The 14,967-nt window shown below is 40.2% G+C and overlaps 1 protein-coding gene across 1 annotated transcript in view; it reads left to right on the top strand.

Annotated features, from left to right (window-relative positions):
• Positions 1 to 12,799, top strand: part of col28a2b (collagen, type XXVIII, alpha 2b) — a gene marked incomplete at both ends in the record, with an annotated part of 31,008 nt that extends 18,209 nt beyond the window's left edge. Inside the window, 14 exons of the mRNA XM_079840048.1 lie at positions 470 to 538; positions 645 to 713; positions 824 to 892; positions 994 to 1,062; positions 2,257 to 2,325; positions 2,418 to 2,486; positions 2,568 to 2,648; positions 2,903 to 2,938; positions 3,014 to 3,050; positions 4,126 to 4,683; positions 6,912 to 7,165; positions 7,253 to 7,442; positions 12,509 to 12,700; positions 12,792 to 12,799. Coding sequence (XP_079696174.1) covers positions 470 to 538; positions 645 to 713; positions 824 to 892; positions 994 to 1,062; positions 2,257 to 2,325; positions 2,418 to 2,486; positions 2,568 to 2,648; positions 2,903 to 2,938; positions 3,014 to 3,050; positions 4,126 to 4,683; positions 6,912 to 7,165; positions 7,253 to 7,442; positions 12,509 to 12,700; positions 12,792 to 12,799 — 1,770 coding nt within the window. The remainder of the gene's footprint in view (positions 1 to 469; positions 539 to 644; positions 714 to 823; positions 893 to 993; positions 1,063 to 2,256; positions 2,326 to 2,417; positions 2,487 to 2,567; positions 2,649 to 2,902; positions 2,939 to 3,013; positions 3,051 to 4,125; positions 4,684 to 6,911; positions 7,166 to 7,252; positions 7,443 to 12,508; positions 12,701 to 12,791) is intronic.
• Between the last annotated feature and the right edge of the window lie 2,168 nt (positions 12,800 to 14,967).

Below are 14,967 nucleotides of genomic sequence, written 5' to 3'. Positions count from 1 at the left end.
AGATTCTCTGACCCAGTCATCTGAGCCATCACAATTTGGCCCTTGTCAAACACGCTCAAATCCTGTTTTCAGCGCTGCGAATCCACTTTGCATGAACTTTAAAAGGATGAGGAAGCTGGAATTGATATGGAAAAACCGACACCATCGCTACTGTTCATATCATTGTGTATCAAGTACTGAGGAAGCATCCGGAGCTTTTAGTTTCCGACACACGCTGTAAGCCGTCGACCAATCACAACAGACTGGGCCGTCTGACCAATCAAAGCAGAGTATAGGTTTTCGGAAAGGAGGGGTTAAGAGAGTCTTAACTCTTCGAACAAACTGTTTGATGAGGTGATGTGCAATGTATATTATGAGAAAGTGTTTTTGACCTTGCATGTGAACCTATTGTAGGAGAATCCAAAACTAAATTAGGAACCTTTAAAATAATATAATGCAATTTAAAAAGCATTGTAATGTCTCATTGTAGGGAGACGCAGGCCCTCCAGGTCCATCTGGTCCAGTAGGAGAGACAGGATATGGACTTCCTGGACCCAAGGTAAATGTCATTCTTATTTATTGTTAAAAAATTTAAAATAAATATGTTATTAATGATGTCAGTTCTTGATCAAAATTCATTAGACAGCTCCTGCTTTGTTTCTCAGGGTGATCGTGGTGATCCAGGTCCTCTTGGTCTAAGTGGCCTTAAAGGGGATGGCTATCCTGGTCCTTCAGTGCGTAAAACATCCACAAGATCATGGCATCATGAAGAACTCTTCATAATTCAGCATGAGGTCATATTGTGTTGTTGTGTGTTTCATTTGTTTCATGGCTTCATTTTCAGGGGCCTCCTGGTCTCCCTGGGTTTCCAGGAGAACCTGGTCAAGAGGGAATCGGAATACAAGGACCAAAGGTAGGATGGTTCTTATGTGTCACCCTAAAACAGATCATATAAATTAATATTATGAACAAATAGTGTGTAAACGCAGATATTTCATTGTGACTGTGTCTCAGGGTGATGTTGGCTTCAGAGGTTTACCGGGCCAACCTGGACCTCCAGGGGAAGGACTGCAAGGACCACCTGTACGTCATCAAACACAGTCAGATAATGATGATATCTTAATTTAGACCTTGTCAATCTCTTTCAGCCTTTTTAGCCTTGATTTAACACATTCTTGCATTGGATCTTCTCCCATTGTGCCATAAGATTTCAAAATGAGACGGGTTACAGATAGTGTAATAAAATAAGTCAAATTAATTTAAGATGTGACAATCTTAAATATAAATTATGTTAATATAATATTAAACTACTGCTAAGAAGTTTGGGTCAGTATGGTTTTTTTTTTTTTTTAAGAATAAATTGCACATTAATTGCATCAAGAGTGACACTAAAGACATTAAAAGACTGAACATCTAGAAAAAATATTAACAGAAATACGAAGCAACACAACTGTTTTCAACATTGATAATAATAATAATAAATGTTTCTTGAGCACCAAATCGTCATATTAGAATGATTTCTGGAGTATCTTTTGACACTGGAGAGTAATGATGCTGAAAATTCAGCTTTGATCACAGGACTACATTATAGTTTACAATATTCACATAGAAAACATTTATTTTAAATAGTAATAATATTATACAAATATTGCTATCTATTTTTGATTAAATAAATTCAGCATTGGTGAGCAGAAGACTTATTTAAAAACATAAAAAACATATCCATCTCAAACGTTTGAGTGCTATCTATTTTTTATTTTATAGTATATAAAAATATTAAGGTGTCATCTGCAAACAAATGTGGCTGGTGCTTTTCTCATAATTAATAGTAATATTTTATTTTTATTTATTTTCATTTGTTTTTGTTTTTTTTGCAATATTTCGTAAAAATAATTGGCACTTGCTTTTTATTATTCAATGCAATAATATTCAGACATTTTTAAGTGTGTCTGAAGTATCTAAATACATTTTTGGAGCCACTGTATATGCCAGAGCACAAAAATAAAGACTTTCCTTGGAATACATCCCATTCCTCAAAGGCTTCCTCGATTACCACATCATCTTAACACTCCATTTATCATAGTACTGTATCATATATTCACCACCAGATACACACATGCACCTGCTTCAAATCTTTTACATATGTCCAACAAATCTGGTTAATGTAATTCAGTAACCTAAACGTCATTCTAGATGTCAGAGTGCTGCTTTTATCTCAGCATGAATGAATCTGAATGTGTTTTTCCCTTTTGATTTGTGCCGAATACTCTGTCTCAGGGCAACATGGGAAGACCAGGACCTCCTGGGCCTATTGGGCCAGCAGGACAAGGCATACAGGGTTCAAAAGTGAGACACTGGCATACACACATCATAAAGATTTGAACACATACAGTATCTATATCTAAACCTAAGTGCACATCTTATATACGCTTTTACAGGGTGATCAGGGGTCGCAGGGTGTAACCGGGCCAAGGGGACCTCCTGGAGAAGGAATGCTGGGGTCAAAGGTCTCAGGTTTTGTTAGATAATCTGTGTTATTTGATTGAATATTTGTATATTGTAATATGAGGTCCATTTGTGTTTCTTAGGGGGATCGTGGAGGTCAGGGTGAGAGAGGGATAAAGGGAGTTAAAGGTGACATGGGAGATCCTGGCATTACTGGACAATCAGTTAGTACACTAAGCTCAACTTTAACAGAGCATTTGAAATCGGTCATAATATGTATTTATGACCTAATGACTTTCTATTAATTTCTAAATATATTAATTTAGGATGCAGCCTAAATAGTAGACAGCAAAGTAATTTGCTAGGTTGTGGAACCGAGCAATATAGCCTATATTTATCGGTAAAAGAGTAAAAAGAAGCAAAATAATGTTTATAAAAAAATCTCAGTGCTGTCATTTATTCTAACTCACTTTTTCAGGGTAGACCAGGAATCAAAGGAGACTCTGGGTTAACGGTATGTCTTTCACATCATACTACAACATTCAAAACATGCACATTTCTCTCATTCAAATGTGATGTTTATTTTTAGAGGGACGAGATCATCAGAATGATAAGGGAGATTTGTGGTATGTGGCATCCCACATTAAACTTGAACATCATTTGTTTTGTGTATTGTTCAAAAGTTTAGGGTCGGTAAGATTTTTTTATGATTTTGAAAGAAGATTCTTCTGCTCACCAAGACTGCATTTATTTGATTTATTTGAAAAAAACAGTAAAAACTGTAATATTGTGAAACATTACAATGTTTCTATTTTAATCGGTGTTATTTTAGTTATATCATAGTTTTATTAGTATTTTGAATTGGCTTTTATTTTTATATTTTTAGTTTTCTTATTCATTTTAGTTTAATTTGTAGCAATTTCACTGTGCTTTTGTCATATTAATATTTATTATTATTTTTATATTGCTATTTAGGTTTAATTAATTTTATTTCAGTTTAAATTTAGTTTTTGTTTTTATTTATGTCCTGTTAATAATTTTTGTGCTTCAGCTTAAACTTATTTCAGTTTATTGCCAACATTTCTCATTTTCATTTAGTTTAAGTTTTTCAACTAATATTTTTTTGTTTCATTTCAGCTTTATTTCAATTAACAGAAATGTTTTAATACACTGTAAAAAAAATTCAGTTCTCCAATTGAAAATTTTCTAGTGACCGATCACATCTAAATTTTTCAGTTGGCCAAATTGAATTTCTGTGAATTGATGCAATTTAATTCACAGAAATTCAATTTGGCCAAAACATTTTATGTGATCAGTCACTAGAACATTTTCAATTGGAGACGTGATTTTTTTTTACAGTGTAGCTTTAATAGTTAACGATAATAACCCTTATAGTAAAATTGTATTTATTCCTGTGATCAAAGCTGAATTTTCAGCATCATTACTCCAGTCTTTAGTGTCCCATGATCCTTCAGAAATCATTCTAATATACTGATTTACTGCTCAAGAAACATTTATGATTATTATTATTAATGTTGAAAACATTGTCACTTTTGATCAATTTAATGCATCCCTGTTCAATAAAAGTATTCATTTCTTTAAAAAGTCTTACTGACCCCGACATTTTGAACGGTATATAGCATAATTTTAGCCCAGTCTCATTGGTTATAAGTTCATGAAATGTACTGTACTGTCTTTCAGGCTGTGGAGTCAAATGTAAAGAGCGTCCTATGGAGCTAGTGTTTGTGATTGACAGCTCTGAGAGCGTTGGGCCTGAAAACTTTGAGATCATAAAGGACTTTGTGGCCGCACTAGTCGACAGACTCACTGTGGGCCGTAATGCCACTCGAGTTGGCCTCGTTGTGTACAGCCTTGAGGTCCAGCTTGAGTTCAACCTCGCTCGCTACATGACCAAACAAGATGTTAAACAAGCCATACGTAGGGTTCACTACATCGGCGAGGGCACGTACACCGGCTCTGCCATCCGCAAAGCAACTCAGGAAGCGTTTTACAGCGCGAGGTCGGGTGTGAGGAAGGTTGCCATTGTCATCACAGACGGGCAAACGGATAAAAGGGAGCCCGTGAAGCTGGAGATGGCTGTTAGGGAGGCGCATGCAGCCAACATTGAGATGTACGCTCTGGGGATTGTTAACATTAGTGATCCGACACAGGAAGAGTTCCTCCAGGAGCTTAATCTTATTGCGTCGGACCCTGATACTGAGCACATGTTCTACATAGATGACTTCAACACTTTGCCAGGTAATAGATACAACAAGCTTGAGGCTGAATGCCAATTCACATACTTCTACTGTATGAAAGTACTTCTCTGGTGGTGGTAAAGTACATACGTTTGAATACTGTACGTATGGATGTATGCAATCTGCTGTCCATATTTGTATTGCCAGCACGGGAATGTTTTTTTAATAAATATGCCTAAATATACTTTAATATTAAGATAATAACTGCACTTCACTTCCTCAATTAAACATTTGTAATAAAGAGATCATGTGGTGCAGAATAGTGCTTGAATCATTCATAGTTTTGTTTAATTACCGGTACGTTATAAATCATTATTCATTAACTTTTAGATTTAAACATATACATTTAAAAACTGCATGTGTTCCTCACCATTTTTATAAAAATGTAACACACAGGGTTGTTGACAAAATGGGAAAAATGCAAATCTATATACAGGTGCTGGTCATATAATTAGAATATCATCAAAAAGTTGATTTATTTCACTAATTCCATTCAAAAAGTGAAACTTGTCTATTATATTAATTCATTACTCACAGACTGATATTTTTAAATGTGTATTTCTTTTAATTTTGATGATTATAACCGACAACTAAGGAAAATCCCAAATTCAGTATCTCAGAAAATTAGAATATTAGACCAATACAAAGAAAGGATTTTTAGAAATCTTGGCCTACTTAAAAGTATGAACATGAAAAGAATGAGCATGTACAGCACAACAATACTTAGTTGGGGCTCCTTTTGCCTGAATTACTGCAGCAATGCGGCGTGGGATGGAGTCGATCAGTCCGTGGCACTGCTCAGGTGTTATGAGAGCCCAGGTTGCTCTGATAGTGGCCTTCAGCTCTTCTTCATTGTTGGGTCTGGCATATCGTATCTTCCTCTTCACAATACCCCATAGATTTTCTATGGGGTTAAGGTCGGGCGAGTTTGCTGGCCAATTAAGAACAGGGATACCATGGTCCTTAAACCAGGTACTGGTTGCTTTGGCACTGTGTGCAGGTGCAAAGTCCTGTTGGAAAATGAAATCTGCATCTCCATAAAGTTGGTCAGCAGCAGGAAGCATGAAGTGCTCTAAAACTTCCTTGTATACGGCTACGTTGACCTTGGACCTCAGAAAACACAGTGGACCAACACCAGCAGATGACATCTGGACCTCAAGCAACGTGGATTGTGTGCCTCTCCTCTCTTCCTCCAGACTCTGGGACCCTGATTTCCAAAGGAAATGCAAAATTTACTTTCATCAGAGAACATAACTTTGGACCACTTTTTTTCCTTTTTGTCTTTAGCACAGGCGAGACACTTCTGACGCTGTCTGTTGTTCAAGAGTGGCTTGACACAAGGAATGCGACAACTGAAACCCATGTCTTGCATACGTCTGTGCGTATTGGTTCTTGAAGCACTGACTCCAGCTCCAGTCCACTCTTTGTGAATCTCCCCCACATTTTTGAATGGGTTTTGTCACAATCCTCTCAAGGGTGCGGTTATCCCTATTGCTTGTACACTTTTTTCTACCACATCTTTTCCTTCCCTTCGCCTCTCTATTAATGTGCTTGGACGCAGAGCTCTGTGAACAGCCAGCCTCTTTTGCAATGACCTTTTGTGTCTTGCCCTCCTTGTGCAAGGTGTCAATTGTCGTCTTTTGGACAACTGTCAAGTCAGCAGTCTTCCCCATGATTGTGTAGCCTACAGAACTAGACTGAGAGACCATTAAAGGCCTTTGCAGGTGTTTTGAGTTACTTAGCTGATTAGAGTGTGGCACCAGGGGTCTTCAATGTTGAACCTTTTCACAATATTCTAATTTTCTGAGATACTGAATTTGGGATTTTCCTTAGTTGTCTGTTATAATCATCAAAATTAAAAGAAATAAACGTTTGAAATATATCAGTCAGTGTGTAATGAATGAATATAATATACAAGTTTCACTTTTTGAATGGAATTAGTGAAATAAATCAACTTTTTGATGATATTCTAATTATATGACCAGCACCTGTATATATATAATGTAAAAAAAAATCATTGTTGTAAATATAACAAAGATTTTTGGAGTACGTTTTACAAGTAAATATAATTCAGTCTTTATACTATAAAATGTTATGTTTAATTCAACGTGTTACTTGCCATTTTTGTAATTATTACTAGCTATTTGAATTTTACTAGCAATTTCTTACAGAAAATTAAGTAAATATGTGTTTGCCATTTTCCCCCTCTTTTAATTCTCCCTCATACAGCTCTGGAGTCCAAATTAGTTAATCAGCTCTGTGAGGATGAAAACGGAGCACTTATCTTCAGTCGCATTAATGGTTTTGAAAATGGATATGGAATTAATGGCAACCGTATCAATGGAAACGGCAGGTATAATTATGGCACCAACATAAATGAAGGCAGAGAGAACAAGGGATTACAATCTGGGATGAACACTGTCACTCAAGAGAGAGGGAGGGGAGACACGTTTGCTCCAACAATTGGTCCAAACATTGATGAGGTTAGTGCACTGAAGATAATGAATAGATTTTTTTATTTGTGCTCTAATTTTATTTTATTTTGAGTGTTGTTTGTAATGTTCTCTCAGGAGGCTGAGCGTGTAGCTGAGACAGACACAAAAACTTCAGAGCAGAGCAGCGGTAGAGGAGATACTCCAACGGTCACTGGGACATCCACACATAACAGACCTTCATCAGGGACATCATCATCATCAACAACTGTGAACTCGTCATCATCAGTGCTGTATATACCAGCCCCACGACCACCGTTACCTAAAGGTAAACACAACACACTCAATAAGTTTGGGGGCAGTAAACAAGACTCTATCTAACGTTTGCTGAGGCAGCACGTAAATTGCGGGTCAGCAACAAGAGTGAACACACGCGATCTGTGTACATGTGATATTGTATGGGTGCTAGGCATGCAGTCAGCTCCTGAGGGTGCTGGCTGTGTTCATTGAGAAATAACTCGACGCGTACAGCCGTGCGCTTTTGGGTGTTTCAGCCTCGTGCCTGTGGACTTTCATCTCGAGGGATGAAAGCCAAATATATTGTGAACGGATCGATCTTGCGTTTGCCGAGGCAGCGTGTAGATAACGAGACCATATATACAATAAATATTAAAACAGTATCGCTTGATGATTATGGCTGCATTTATCTGAGGAATTAAAATGGAATTTTATCTGACTTTGAGAAGTTAGATATTTTTATTCAGCCTATCATTCAGAAATGTTTCTCTTGTTGGGTATTACGGCAGCATTTAATTCTGAGGAATTAAATTGGATATCTGACTTTGAGAAGTTTGATATTTTTATTCAGCCTGCCATTCAGACCGTTTTTCACTTGTTGGGTGATTTATGGCAGCATTTAATTCTAAGGAATTAAATGGGATATCTGACTTTGAGAAGTTAGATATTTTAATTCAGCCTGTCATCCAAACTGTGTTTCACTTGTTTGAATTATCATCTAAGATGTGGGAAATCGATGTTTGTTCTCGCCGCCTCGTGCGCTGCGGGACACATCAGTTTCCAGCAATTACTATGCAGTGTCCACCCGAAATCGTGGCGGCCCTGTCAAGTTGCTCTCTTAGATGAGGCCCCTGTTGGCCAGCCCTTCTCCCGAGGAGGAGCGATCGAGGTCTCCTCCTCCATGGAGGTCTCTGGAAATCAATGTGGTAATCCCGCCGTCAATGACGCTTTGGGCCACATCGGTTTCCAGCGCACGCGCGCTACCTCGTCCGCCCCAAGGGGTTTCGGACAGGCAGCGTTGCCGTCCGCACACCGAAAATCATCCACAACCTCTCCCTGCCAGTCAGCCGCTTCAGGGGGTCGAGAATGGTATTCAAAAAACACCTGAGGTCAGTCTCGAGAGACTGATTCCCTTGGTAGATTTCTTCCAGGCGTGGCAACGCCTGTTGAATGTGTCACCATAGGTCCTGCGCACTGTAGAGAAAGGGTACAGACTGCAGTTCGGCCACAGCCCACCAAGATTCAGTGGGGTGGTCTGGACTGCAGTGGTCCCAGAGCGGGCTCGGGTAATGGAACAGGAAGTACAATCCCTGTTGGTAAAGGAGGCCATAGAACGTGTTCCTCCGCCAGACAGGGAGTCGGGATTCTACAACCGGTACTTTATAGTTCCCAAAAAGGACGGGGGTCTGCGCCCAATTTTAGATCTGAGGTACTTGAACCGGTCTCTGAGCAGGTTCAGGTTCAAGATGCTCACGATTCCTATCATCGTGAATTAAATTCGGTCCGAGGACTGGTTTGTCACGATAGATCTAAAGGACGCATGCTTCCATATTTCCATCAGTCCTGCGTACAGGAAGTTCTTGAGGTTTGCTTTCGGGGGCGAAGCTTTCCAATATCGTGTTCTTCCGTTCGGCCTAGCTCTTTCCCCTCGCACTTTCACCAAGTACATGGATGCAGTTCTGGCTCCTCTGAGACTCCAGGGTATCCGTGTGCTGAACGATATCGACGACTGGCTCAGTCACGAGAGATGGCAGTTTGGCATTGAGATGTCGTCTTTGGCCATATTCAAAGCTTGGGGTTGAGACTCAACACGAAAAAGAGCGTGTTCCTGGGGGTAGTGTGGGACTCGACGGCGATGCGGGCACAAATGTCTCCCGCACGCGTGGAGTCCATACGGGTGATGGTCTCCAGCATGATGCTAGGCCGCAACATCACTGTAAAGCGGTTTCAAAGACTGCTGGGGCTCATGGCAGCTGCGTCCAACGTAATACCTTTTGGCCTGCTGTACATGAGACCCCTGCAGTGGTGGCTGAAAGCCAAGGGGTTTTCCCCAAGGGGAAATCCATTCCGTATGATCAGGGTAACGTGCAGGTGCCTTTGTTCCCTATCAATATGGAAGAAACCTTGGTTTCTGTCCCAGGGGCCAGTATTGGGAGCATCACACCTCCCTCACTGGTTAGAGCGCGGTCATGGAGTAGAGTTGTGGCCAGAGTTGTGGAAGCTTTGGGTCTGACCCCTGAGGGGGCTCAGTACTTAGAGGCTGGCCTGTCGGCAGGTGTAGTGGAGACCATACTCAGTTCCAGGGCTCCTTCCACGAGAAGGTTGTACGGCTTAAAGTGGAACGTGTTTTCCACTTGGTGCAGGGAGCGGGAGGTGAACCCAGTTAACTGCCCAGTGGCTTCAGTGCTGGAGTTCCTCCAAGATCGCTTCTCTGCAGGGCTTACCCCGTCCACGCTTAAGGTGTACGTGGCTGCCATTGCAGCTTTCCACGCTCCTATAAGTGATGGGCCTTTGGGGAGGCACCCTTTGGTCGTACGTTTCCTTCGTGGTACTTGGAGGATGAGGCCTGCGACTCGCTCCAGAGTTCCAACTTGGGATCTGGCGGTGGTTCTCGAGGGCCCCCTCCGAACCACTCGAGTCTGCGACAGATCGAGTTCTGTCGCTAAAGGTGGCGCTGCTCCTGGCTATCACTTCTCTGAGGAGAGTGGGGGACCTTCAGGCCTTTGCGATTATGCCGACTTGCCTGGAGTTTGCCACTGCCGGAGTTTAAGCCATCCTTCATCCTAGGCCGGGCTAGGTGCCCAAGGTGCCATCTAATGTGGCACGGCCTACGGTTCTGCAGGCGTTTCATCCTCCACCTCATGTGTCGGCTGAAGAGGGGAGACTACATTTGCTATGCCCGGTCAGAGCTCTGCAAGTTTATCTGCGGAAGTCTTCGCAGTGGAGAAGATCGGACCAACTGTTAGTGTGCTTTGGGTCTCCTAAGAAGGGGCTGCCTGCGTCCAAGCAGACGGTCAGTAATTGGATCATTCAGGCGATTGCCTTGTCCTATCAGGTGCGCGGTTTGCCTTCACCTTTGGCCTTGAGGGCGCATTCCACCTGGGGCATGGCCTCTTCTCGGGCCCTTCATATGGGGGCCCCGATTCAGGAGATTTGTGAGGCAGCCGGCTGGGCTACCCCACACACATTTATCAGGTTCTATAGTCTGTATCTCCCTGCGAAGCCAGGCGCTAGGGTGCTCTCGTCCTAAGTGTGCCTGGGTTCCAGCTTCACACTAGGGCAGGCATGGTTCGTGGTGGCATAGTGGGCATTTCGTTCCCAAAAGTGTCGTTCCGACGCAGTGCGAGTTCCCTCGAAAGAGAACGTCTCGGGTTATGACTATAACCCTTGTTCCCTGAGAAGGGAATGAGACACTGCGTCTCCTTGCCACGCCTCTCCATGTCTGGGGGGGATTTGCTTCATCGCGAAAAAGCTAGCGCTGTTGTGACTCGGCGTCCCTTTATACTTCCGGGTATGCCGTCACATACTACGTCATGACATAGCACCAATCAAGATCGGTCTTAGTTTCATTCATGCTTCAGACGCGCAATGCTGAGGGCGTTCCCAAAAGTGTCGTTCCGACGCAGTGTCTCGTTCCCTTCTCAGGGAACAAGGGTTATAGTCAGAACCTGAGATGATTTCTATTTTAAGTAAATGCTTTTCTTTTTAACCTTATATTCTTCAAAAAATGTATCACTGTTACGTAACTGCTCTGAGACTTTGGGTTGGAGATCCAAATGCAGCTTTATTAGAGGGACAATCCAGACACGTAATCCAATAAACAGGCAGGCAGTCCAAACAAACAAACAAACAAACAAAGCAGGGGACAGAGGCAAAGGGGTAATCCAAAAAACAGGCAAGAAATCCAAAAATGATCAAGAATGCTCAGAGATGCAACGTAACACATACAAAACCTTGCAGTGAATGACAGGGGGAACAGGCTAGATATAGGCAGAGGTAAAGAGGTAAATGAGAGTCAGGTGGAAACAATGAGTGCTGATGAGTCTGGGCAAAGGATTATGGGTAATGTAGTCTTTGATGGAATGAGTGCCCTCTAGTAGTAATCAGGGGAACTCTCACTGGTGATCATGACAATCACGGTTTACACATAAAAAAATATTAGAGACTGCAAGCTTTTTAGAATTTAGTGTATCTATAAAAATACAAAGATAAAGTCCACAACAGGTTATATACTATTCTGGGAATGGGGCAAATCCCTGATTTTGTAGTTACTCATTCATTACTTACTTACTTACTTACATTAATGGGCCAATTACAATCAGAAGTTAACTTAACTAAACTAAACTAAACTAAAAATGCTCAATTTCTTATTATTGCTGTTTATATAATTGTTGCAATTATAATTTAATTTTTAAAATATGTGTTAAATGTGTGTGTGTGTGTGTGTGTGTGTGTGTGTGTGTGTGTGTGTGTGTGTGTGTGTGTGTGTGTGTGTGTGTGTGTGTGTGTGTGTGTGTGTGTGTGTGTGTGTGTGTGTGTGTGTGTGTGTGTGTGTGTGTGTGTGTGTGTGTGTGTGTGTGTGTGTGTGTGTGTGTGTGTGTGTGTGTGTGTACGCATGTATTTTCCGTCTCCTTTGGACCATGCATTTAGTTATTTACATAGCGTATCAACTATTAAACACATTTCTTAACCATGAAATTAATTTAAACTTCATATGAAATGTATGACATAAATGTGTGTAATATAGTACAAACAAAACAAAACAACTTAAATCATTCCGATCTTACCTTATGCAAACTCTCCCGCCATCTAGCTGTAAAATGAATCACAAGGAATCGTCACCCTGGATTACATGACTATAAACTATAACATTATTTCTTTGAAGTGACCATTGCATGTACTCTTTGGTAACTGATTTGTGGAAGGGCCCTTTGTGAAGGGATTCAGGTGTTCAGATTTCGTTTGGAACACCCCTAGAAATGGTGTGCCCTTCAAGGCCGCAAAATTGCCAGTAACCAAGTGACATATTCTCAGACATTGCCCACCAGAAAGGATCTGAAATGTAATCTTGCTAAACATTTTTACATCTATGTTCAGAGGTTGTGTCTCTGGACCCTCGTTGTGAGCTGCTCCTGGATCAAGGCCCTTGTCGGGACTATAACATCCGATGGTACTACGACCGGCAGGCCAACGCCTGCGCTCAGTTCTGGTATGGAGGGTGTGACGGGAATCGTAACCGATTTGACACAGAAGAAGAGTGCAAGAGGACATGTGTGGTCGTGAGATCAGGTAAAACACACACCTGATAAGTTAATATTACAGCAAATGAAAATGGACACCAGTTCCTGCCATTTAGTCGCACTCTTTTCTTTGCATTTAGGAGGCTGATGTCAATTGTGGATACATTTTCCTTTGTCTGTAATTCCTCACTTATCACTACGACGGACCTGCACTGAAATACACAGAGAATATCAAAAAGAAAGAGTAGGAAAGGACATTTATTAAGGGACATTGTTATGCAACAGAACTGTGAATAAGCAATATTGTAATATTGTACACTGTCTGTTATAGTTACACATTAACTGAATTGGCATGTATGTAATAAATGAAACGTGTTCTTGATTTTGATCTAATGTTGTCAGTAACAGTGAATTTTTTATCTTGTATGTACTTTTTGTAATAAAATAATTTGTACGTGAATCATTGGCTTGGCTGTTATGCTGTCAACCAATTCAGATGTTCTGTAATCCCATGTTCACTAAATTATGCTTTATTTTATGTTCCACTAAAGGAGGATTTTTTTTTACAGAACTCTGGTTTTGGTTATATTTCTAATAAGGTAATGTGGTTTTCTGGAGGTTGCCACAAATAATCTATATGAACATATGTTTTAATATAGGTTTTGATATAGCTTTTTAATATATGTGACATATATAAAATTGGCCGTTTTCCTATACCATATGTACATATATGTACACATATATGTACATATATGCACGTATACATGCACCTATATGTTCACCTATATTTAGACTGTAATGACCTTTCAGCCATATTCATCTAGAAACTGCATTAAGACAATACAGAAAACAAGTGGAAGTGACTTGAAATTGGAAAAAAGGCTTGATTGACAAAATAAAAAAAACGACAAACCATTTTGTTTTACATTTCCTTCTTTTCCACTATCTTCATACAAGAAAGAATCAACCTTGTAAATGTTTCAGGAAAACGTGCAGACATAGCTTTCCATCTCCTCTCACCTAATTGCCATAGTTAAATTCCATAACATGCCAATTACATGTGATACCAATTTTACGTGTTTGCACAGACATAAGTTCTTGCATAATTTTTTTTAGTTAGTTCTTGCATTGCATTGATAATAGATAATATGAGCTAAGCATCATGACAGTTGCCAAAGTGAGATATGAGCTACAAAATGACCAGTTCCTGCCATGAGCTATATAGGAGACATATATTGTATGTATAGGGCTTATATGTGGATATAAAGAAGCAATACAGGAGACCTATTTGGCCTTTATATGCACATATATGCACCTCAATTTTGCCTATATGTGGCATATATACGCATATGTGCCCACATATATATTATCATATATGTGCATATAAACTGCATATAGGTTTCATATATGCGCATATATCCTCATATAGGTTCTTTCCATGTGGGACACACTGCCATCTCCTGGAAAAAAATTACCATACTGTGGTATTGTGATGTTCAAGGATGACTATAATACTTGAGACGGCTATCCGTTAGCATTCCCATTCATCTCAATGGCAGTTGCATGGGATGCAGTCCTGGAAGTACATGACCTGCCATTTTTGTTCATGTGACTAATTACTTTGGATAAAAGGTTTGGCGTCTTAGCATAGTCCAGTTAGCTTCTTGCTACTGGTGCCTATACTACACAATTTCTCCATCTTTCTCGAATTTTTCTCTTTTCACAAAAATGTATATACATGAAATTCCTGGATTTTGTTAAATGTAGGGCCCCAAGATTATCAAACCCAAAATTCTAAGAAGGCAGCATCCAAAAAAAAAAGTATATCCGTCTTAAAATATGACATTAAGCTGGTATATTAGTCATTTCTCTCTCTTTCTCATTTGTGCTTGTTATTAATAACTCATGCTTTCTCTTTAATAGTGTCACACATCTGTCCCTTATGCTTTGACTTAAAATACACATGACTCCTTCCCCCAACACCTTTCTGCCTGTTTTAATTTTAGTAATAGTGTCTCTAGTCTGACTGCCGTTCTCCCCTGAGCCATGAGATCATTGCATTTTCTAGGGTTGGAAAAACATTGGAGTCCCATGTATTTGTGATTGTCAAGTTAACACATATTCTTCAATGGCACCTATGTTCCAACGAAGTTCAAATGATCAGTTTGAGATGTTTTTAACTAGGAAGTATTCGTCTTTGTACCTTTAGGGGTACAACAGCTTTTCACTGGGGCAGTACTCTTGAGAGAACAACTTTGTAGCTTATCTACCCCTAAAAGGTGCATTTTAGTACCTTAGACTTCATTGTAGAAGATT

The sequence above is a fragment of the Gobio gobio genome (assembly GCF_949357685.1).
Source record: "Gobio gobio genome assembly, chromosome: 17".
Classification (NCBI taxonomy): domain Eukaryota; kingdom Metazoa; phylum Chordata; class Actinopteri; order Cypriniformes; family Gobionidae; genus Gobio; species Gobio gobio.
The sequence above is the reverse complement of the archived record's forward strand: the minus strand, read 5'-3'. Positions and strand labels throughout refer to the sequence as shown.